General features: G+C 38.0%; 1 protein-coding gene across 1 annotated transcript in view; it reads left to right on the top strand.

The window, feature by feature from the left end:
- Positions 1-8,316: 8,316 nt before the first annotated feature.
- SMURF2 (SMAD specific E3 ubiquitin protein ligase 2) overlaps positions 8,317-9,062 on the top strand; it is a gene marked incomplete at its 5' end in the record, with an annotated part of 58,495 nt that continues 57,749 nt past the window's right edge. The window contains one exon of the mRNA XM_011929771.1: positions 8,317-8,447. Coding sequence (XP_011785161.1) covers positions 8,317-8,447 — 131 coding nt within the window. The remainder of the gene's footprint in view (positions 8,448-9,062) is intronic.

Here is a 9,062-nt window from a genome sequence, read left to right as displayed (position 1 = left end):
TCAGTGTTATTTTATTATGAATGCTTTGGTTCAGAGCCATTTGGCATCATATTTTTTTTTAGAAGGTTTTGTGCTTTTTAGCCTTAGCCCTTTCCTTTTAACCTCTCCCATGTATTTATGAGAATGCATGTATATGCAGGTATGTAGATGCAGATGTGTGTAATGTATATTGAAGGTGTGCATACTACTAGAATCCTAGGAAAGGTTTAAGAGATTATTTTGTGAACACTTTTTTCCTTTTGAAAATTTCATAGGAAACTGTATTCATTCAGGATTCATTGGAAGGTAGAAAAGTCGTTGAGCCTGCTTGGAATTTCCAGAGTGTAGGAAAGAAATCTCTGCCACACTTGATCCTAAATGCTCTTACGTCTCAGATTCCAAAGCAGATGTTTGGTTCCCATATGTGCATTATATTTACCAGTCTGTTGATTTTTTTTTTTTTTCTGGCTTTATTTAGTACTAAGTTTTGTGAGAGGGGATTGGGAATTACCCAGCATGTATATTAACAATCTTTATTCTGTTGTAGCTCTAAATTATTGCTTAAAAATGATACAATTTTTAGTAAAAAAACAAAACAAAACAAAACAAAAAGCTTCTTCAGCCAACAACACTTTGTATGTAAAATATTTGAAATTAGAATAGAGACGATTCATTAAATTTTTAAATTCAAGTCACAGGCTATGTGTGCTGTTTGATTTCATGTGATAGCAGATGATTTTTAGGGGTTTGATTAAAAGAAATGAGCTATATATATATATATTTTTTCTTTTTAGAGACAGAATCTTGCCCTGTCACCCAGGCTATAGTACAGTGGCATAGTCATTGCTCACTGCAGCCTCAAACTCCTAGGCTCAAGGGATCCTCCTACCTCACCCTCCTGAGTAGGTGGACTGCAGGCACACTTCACCACGCCCAGCTAATTTATTTATTTATTTACTATTCTTTGTAGAGACAGGGTCTTGCTGTGTTGCACAGGCTGGTCTCAAACTCCTGGCCTCAAGTGATCCTCCTACCTCAGCCTCACAAAGTGCTGGGATTAAAGGTGTGAGCCACTGTGCCCGGCCAGTATAATTTAAAATTACACTTAATTTCATTCCGCTTGAAATTTTATTATTTTGAGTTTTTCTAGAGTAGAACTTAAAGTTTATAAAATAACATCTTATAAAACTATATAGTTATAAATATTTATGGTTATCTTTCTGCTTACATAAGAAAGCAAATAGGATAATTTGGAACATAGGATGCAAATTATAAGCAGTTTAAATGTATGTACCATGTGCCTTCTCCCCAGAAGCTTGTCACAGTAGAAGGTCCCAGTGGCCACAGAACTCCCCATCTCTCCCTGTCCGCCAATCACTGTTGTCTCTGAGGTTGCTGCTCACTTCCTACCTCATCCCTGTTGCTACTAACTGAGGTGTACTTTTTTTTTTTTTAACCTTCGATAAGGTTGATCTAAGGTAGGATTTGTCCTAGTGGGCCTGAAAAGTGGCACATAGGGTTAGACAAGGAAAAAAGGGAGGGAAGTAAGAGGAGCACTTTTTTTTTTTTTTTTTTTTTAAGGCGGAGTCTCACTCTGTCACCCAGGCTAGAGTGCAGTGGTGTGATCTCGGCTCACTGCAAACTCCACCTCTCGGGTTCAAGCGATTCTCCTGCCTCAGCCTCCTGAGTAGCTGGGATTACAGGTGCACGCCAACACGCCTGGCTAATTTTTGTATTTACTAGTAGAGACGGGATTTCACCATGTTGGTCAGGCTGGTCTCGAACTCCTGACCTTGTGATCCTCCTGCCTTGGCCTCCCAAAGTGCTGGGATTATAGGCATGAGCCACCGCACCCGGCTGAGAGGAGCACTGTTACAGCTGCTTCTGTAGCCTCTAAGACATCTGCTCCGGTTTTGAAGATAAAATCTTCAGTTTTGTCTCCCAGCTTTCCTTTTCAAATTTCCTTCCTCTAGAGTCCCAGGACACAGCTTCTCTAATAAAATATCCAGATATCCTTACCTAATTTTTCCTAGGAAATCTAGAGGAATCATATTTTAATGTTTTATAAACCTTAGAGAGCTGATTGTTACCCCTTATATGATCTTTGTCCTTAAATTGTAAGTGAAAGAAAGAAGGAAATCTTTTCCCTTTTTCATTGGTGTAGGCAGTAAAAATTGATAAAAGTTCTAAGATTGTGAACTTGCTTTAGGGATAAGATTAGGGGAAACAGTGTGATTATCTGTAAAACTTAGAATGGGAGACTCTTGATGGCCTGGAAAGGGAAACAGGAACAGTAATCCTTAGGGCTTCAGAGGGGAGTTAGCCAGGGATGGAAGTTACCTCCCAGGTTCACACTGGCCAAGGTACCAGGTCCATTCTGTGGTAGATTTACATGTATACTTACAGAGATTTTTGACCTGTTAAGGGTGTTTACTGTTAAGGTTTACTGTTACTGTTAAGGGTGTTTACCTGTTAAGGTTTACTGTTAAGGGTGGCCCACGTTAATTTCAGAGACAGTAATTCCTAAATTCTTCAATTAAATATAAATGAATGTTTGTTGATCAGTGCAGTTATTAATAGTAAAATATAGTTAAATTTTTGCTTGTGATTCAATTAAAATTGTATTGAATGAGAAAAGCAAATTTTAATACCAAGTATGACTATAGGGTGATGAAATAGATATATACTTTTCATTGCAGGAAAAAATACACTGCCATGTGTTGTCTTTTGTAGAATAATTTGTATGTGAGATAATACTGTTTATTGGGTGCTATCCTTGTTGAGAAAAGTTTTATTAACTCATGTTTTCGAACTGTTTTCAAGCTTATTGGCTTTTAAAAATAAGTCACTTCGGCCGGGCGCGGTGGCTCAAGCCTGTAGTCCCAGCACTTTGGGAGGCCGAGACGGGTGGATCACGAGGTCAGGAGATCGAGACCATCCTGGCTAACACGGTGAAACCCCGTCTCTACTAAAAATACAAAAAAAAAAAACTAGCCGGGCGAGGTGGCAGCGCCTATAGTCCCAGCTACTCCGGAGGCTGAGGCAGGAGAATGGCGTGAACCCGGAAGGCGGAGCTTGCAGTGAGCTGACATCCGGCCACTGCACTCCAGCCTGGGTGACAGAGCGAGACTCCTTCTCAAAAAAAAAAAAAAAAAAAAAAAAAAAAGTCACTTTTCCTTTCCCCCAGAAGTTTAGCAGGAAAAATTTCAAACATAAAGCAACAGATAAAAGAATTTTATAGTAAAGATCCACCATCTAGATTCTGCCATTAACTTTATCACGTATTTACCCATTTATTCATTATCTGTTTTCTGTTTTGTTTTGTTTTTCTGATGGAGTCTTGCTCCGTCCCCAGGCTGGAGTGCAGTGGTGATCTTGGTTCACTGCAACCTCTGCCTCCTGGGTTCAAGCAAGTCTCCTGCCTCAGCCTCCTGAGTAGCTGGGATTATAGGCATGTGCCACCACACCCAGGTAATTTTTGTATTTTTAATAGAGATGGGGTTTCACCATGTTGGCCAGGCTGGTCTCAAACTCCTGACCTCGTGATCCTCCTGCCTCGGCCTCCCAAAGTGCTGGGATTACAGGCTTGAGCCACTGTGCCCTGCCTTCGTTATCTGTTTTATGTGTGCTTTTTATATGAAAAGGAGTGTTTTCATTACTGTCAGATTTGTTCTTCTGCAACATTTTAAAAAAGATTTCTGTGTAAGGTAATGTGTTAAGGTATTTTATAGGAGGCCAAATTGAAGTCATTTAGAACCAAGATGAGTTGGCTAAATTTTTTTTTTTTTCTTGGCCCAATTGAAAATGAAGCTGTTTTCTTTGGAAGGTAACACACTTTTGACTTGAAAATGTTATTTTATTATTTGCAGCTTTTCAAGTGCGTTTGTGTAGTAAGGAGGTTTTTGAGCTTTAGCTGTTTTATATGCCTCAGAAATAATGGAGAATTGAGAAAAAAAATTTTTTTTTCCCTTGAGACAGAGTCTGTCTCTGACACCCAGGCTGGAGTGTAGTGGCGCGATCTCGGCTCACTGCAGCCTCCGCCTCCCATGTTCAAGCGATTCTCCTGCCTCAGCCTCCCAAGTAGCTGGGAATACAGGCATGTGCTACCACACCCGGCTAATTTTTTGTATTTTTAGTAGAGATGGGGTTTCAGCGTGTTAGCCAGGATGATCTCGATCTCCTGACCTCGTGATCCACCCACTTCGGCCTCCCAAAGTGCTGGCATTACAGGCATATGCCGCTGTGCCTGGCCGAGAAATTTTTTAAAATGCAGAAAGTTCTCTAGCCACTTTGTATTTACCACTAGATGTCTCACTAACTTCAGAAAACCTGATAGCTTTTGACCATATTAGAGTAACTTGGCTCTCAAGTTAAATTTTTGTAGAATAATATAATCAGGTTAAGTTGAAACCTATGTATTTTTTAATTAAGGTATTGAACTTGTATTTTTGTTTATTGTGTTATTTAACAGAAAGGGAACATAAAAGGCTGTGACTTTCCTACTTAATTAAGGATCTGGAAGCCACATTTTGTATGGAAAAAATGTTTTTCTTTTATTATTTTTTTAATTTGAATAGGTTTTGGGGGAACAGATGGTGTTTGATTACATGAATAAGGACTTTAGTGGTGATTTCTGAAATTTTGGTGGACCCATCACCCGAGCAGTGTACACTGTACCCAGTGTGTATTCTTTTATCCCTCGCTACCCGCCACCCTTTCCCCCAGTCCCCATAGTCCAGTGTATCATTCTTATGCCTTTACATCCTCATAGCTTAGCTCCCACATGTGACTGAGAACATACAATGTTAGGTTTTCCATTCTTGAGTTACTTCACTTAGAATAATAGTCTCCAGTTTTATCCAGGTTGCTGTGAATGTAATTATTTCTTTTTAATGGCTGAGTAGTATTCCATGGTGTATATATGTATATGTGTGTTTGTGTGTATGTATATATACACATATGCATATACATATATACATATACACATATGTATATATACACATATATGTATATGTGTATATATACATACACACACCACATTTTCTTTATCTGCTCATTAGTTGATAGGTATTTGAGCTGCTTCAATATTTTTGCAATTGTGAATTGTGCTGCTACAAACGTGTGTGCAGGTATCTTTTTTGTATAATGACTTCTTTTCTTCTGGGTTAATACCTAGTAGTGGGATTGCTGGATCAAACAGTAGATCTACTTTTAGTTCTTTAAGGAATCTCCATACTGTTTTCCTTAGTGGTTGTACTAGTTTACATTGCCACCAGTAGTGTAAAAGTGTTCCCTTTTCACTGCATCCATGCCAATATCTGTTATTTTTAAATTTTTTGATTATGGCCATTCTTGCAAGAGTGAGGTGGCATCGCATTGTAGTTTTGATTTGCATTTCCCTGATATTTAGTGATGATGAGCATTTTTCGATCTGCTCGTTGGCCTATCTTGTTGGTATATCTTTTTTTGAGAATTGTCTATTCATGTCATTCACTCACTTTTTGATGGGATTGTTTTTTTCTTGCTGATTTGTTTGAGTACTTTGTAGATTCTGGATATTAGTCCTTTGTCAGATGTTGTTTTTCTTAATCCTTAATTTTTTTTCCCCCTGAGATAGGGTCTTGCTGTGTCAACCAGATAGGAGTGCAGTGGCATGATCATGGCTCACTGCAGCCTCGACCTGCCAGGTTCAAGTGATCCTCCCACCTTAGTCTCCTGAGTAGCTGAGACTACAGACGTATGCCACCATGCTTGGCTAACTTTTAAATTATTTTGTGAGGGGTGTGGGGGGCGGTCTTACTATGTTGCCCAGGCTGGTCTCAGAAACTCCTGGGCTCAAGTGGTCCTTTCGCCTCAGCCTCCCAAAGTGCTGGAATTACAGGCATGAGCCACTGTGCCTGGCCAATCCTTAATTCTTTTTAATTTTACTTTTTTTAAAAAAGCAAGAAACCAGCAGAGAGACTTAATTCTTCAACTAGTTTAATAACACTCAAAGGGAAAGTTTAGAAATGTGATTTTTTTTGTTTTTGCTTATAAACATACATTTATATGTTTATTTATTTAAATAGTAGAGTGAAAATAACAAGATAGAATGAATTCTTCCCAGGAGGAAATACTTCATGTATTGAGGGTGGAGGTAAAAACATTCTTCCATTGAACACATTTATAAATGGTTAGGTGTTATTGAAATATTGTGCGTAGTACTCAGCTTCAAGAATTATATAGTCAAATAGATTTAATACCCTAACTTACCCAGTTTCTTTGAAACTTAACCCTTAGGTTTTGGTCCTCCTTTAATATTTGAAGGTGATAGATCACAGAGTCCTAGAATTGGGAAACTGATAGGTGATTTGTCTGTCCTTGAAACTTGGCAGATTAGTATCTTAAAAAAATTAGCATTGATACCAACATGCAAAATTTCTCCAGTCACCAACAGTTAACGCTGTTTTGTTCTAGTATTTTCAGCTGTCCACAGGAAATCTACTCTATCCCAATATGTCTAACACGTGAAGTGTCATTTTTGTCTCTCTAGCATTTTTAGTTCCACCTTTTAAATTTTTGTCAAAAGAATCATTTCCATTATTGCTTTGGGCCGAAAACTGTATTGTCATCTTTGATACAAGTTTCTTGTTAATTTGTATTAGATCTTTCAGAATAGCTATCTTAATTGTCATTTCCTTTCCCTTTCCATATGACTTCCCTCATTAAGGATCTTTTCATCCTGCTGTTGGATAATTACAACTGCTTCATGTATGGTCTGCCTCTAGTCTTTCCTTCTTCTAGTGGACCCTGAATACCACTGATAGAAAAATACGACTGTAGTTCCAGCCATGCTCAAGAATCTGAAATGACTCCCTGTTATCTACCTCAGTCAGTCCAAGCCCTGTTGTCTGACTTTTAAGCCTCTGTTACTTGATTGGTCATATTTCCAACAGTACTTACTTTTACACCTTAGCACAAGCTCTTTGGTTAGATTCTTCAAAGTCTTTTAAATATTGTATTGTCATACCCTCCTTGGCACTCTTCTTATTGCTAGGAAAGTCCTCCTTCTCCTGTATGTCCTTTAGAGCAGCAGCCCCCAACCTTTGGCACAGAGACGTGTTTCATTCTAGACAATTTTTTCCAAGGACATGGGGAGCAGGGGATGTGTTGGGTTGAAACTATTCCATCTCAGATCATCAGGCATTAGATTCTCATAAGGAGCACACAACCTAGATCCCTTGCACGTGCAGTTCACAATAGGGTTCGAGCTCCTGTGAGCATCTAATGCTGCCGCTCATCTGACAGAAGGTGGAGCTCAGGCCATGATGCTTACTCTCCTGCAACTCACCTCCAGCTGTAACAGGCCACGAACCTGTACTGGCCCATGGCCCAGAGGTTGGAGACCCCTGCCTTAAAGCCCAGATGAGTGCCCCCCTCCTCAAAGCCCTTTCTTTACTGTTCACATTCAAACCGTTCTCCTGTTTTTCTGAGCTCTTACTTGTACTCACTGTTGGACCACGTAGTAAATAAGAGGTAAAATACAGCATAGTAGTTCAGAGCATGAAGTCGAGAACCAGACATGGGTTTAGAATCTACACTTTTAGATTCTGGCTCTGCCATTTACTACTCTGTGACCTTGGGCTAGTTAATTGACCGCCTTGTGCCTTAGTTTCCTCATCAGTAAAATAGGGATAATAACTGTATCTACCTCATAGGGTTACTGTAAGGATTAAGGATGAATGTATTTAGAGTAGTACCTAACATAGTGATGTAAGTGTTTGCATTATAATCAGTATCACTAAGCACTTGTTTATTCTCAGGTATTTTTGTTTTTTTTGTTTTTCATGTATAGTATTTTTATTTTTCCAATTAGATGGTAAGCTCTTTTAAGGCAGAGTGTTACATCTTTTGTTTCAGTCTCATTTTCCCTGGTAGTTATTCAGCAAAACCCATTTGCGAATTTGATTTCTCTGTAGCCTGTGTTCCTGTATAAAAACCTTTAATAAACTCTTTCTTTAAATGAGCTACTGAGGGAGACATTTGGAAAGAAAAATCCATGAATAGTTACAAGAATTCACCTTCCTGGGGTCAGAGGGCTGGTAACAACCTATAAAAACTTCCACATTGTGAGGTAACCTCTAGATTTTAGTTTAAACTGGGAATATTTTGAGACAGAAACGAGGAAAATATAGTTTTAGTGTTTTATGTAGAAGTAACTTTGGTCTTTTTTTAAAAAAATGGACTCTTCATTTATAGCTAAATGTTAAGCTTTTTTTAAAAGAAAGGAATAATCTTTTGTAGCAAATGGAATGTTTGTATAATTAATCTTCTATCTTAAATGTCAAATTATTAATTTTAAAAAATCTTTTTTTCACAGGACTTCCTGATCCATTTGCTAAGGTGGTGGTTGATGGATCTGGGCAATGCCATTCTACAGATACTGTGAAGAATACACTCGATCCAAAGTGGAATCAGCATTATGACCTGTAGGTTTAAACAATTAGTTTGAAATGAAACATATAATTAATGTTACTTAATATAGTCTTTGAAAAGAGTCATGGGAAATGATCTGAGTTTCATCTGTGGTATAATTTGGTCTTCACAAAAGGCGTAAAGAAAAGCCCAGTGGGAATGTGCTTCGACTTATAGACAGGTTCTGAAAGATGAGGTATCCCTTAAATTCTATGAAGAACAAAATGAAACTGGCTCACAGTAGAGCAGTCCCCCACCTCTTTTTTCAATTAAATAAAGATATTAATTCACCACTTTAGACCAATTATAAAACCAGAAATAAGAATTTGGGTTGCACTGAATAGGCATTCTCTTTGCCTTTATATGGATGGTTTCTTTCTTTTAAATTTTATTTTAACCATAGGAACATATGCACCTTTTTAAAAAGGCAAATGATACTATAAAGCTTTTACTGGAAAACAGCAAGTTCCCTGCTCCATTCTCATTCCTGATTCCCATCCTCAAGGTAACTGCTTTAATAACTTTGGCTGTTTATTCTGATATTTTCATCTGTTTCTAGATATGCTTTTTATTTTATAGCCTCACAGTTTTCTTTTTTTAGTTTTAGGTAATTTTTTTTTTTTTTTTTT

The sequence above is a fragment of the Colobus angolensis genome, unplaced genomic scaffold (assembly GCF_000951035.1).
Source record: "Colobus angolensis palliatus isolate OR3802 unplaced genomic scaffold, Cang.pa_1.0 Scaffold1, whole genome shotgun sequence".
NCBI lineage: Eukaryota > Metazoa > Chordata > Mammalia > Primates > Cercopithecidae > Colobus > Colobus angolensis.
This window is presented reverse-complemented; position numbering and strand designations above follow the sequence as displayed.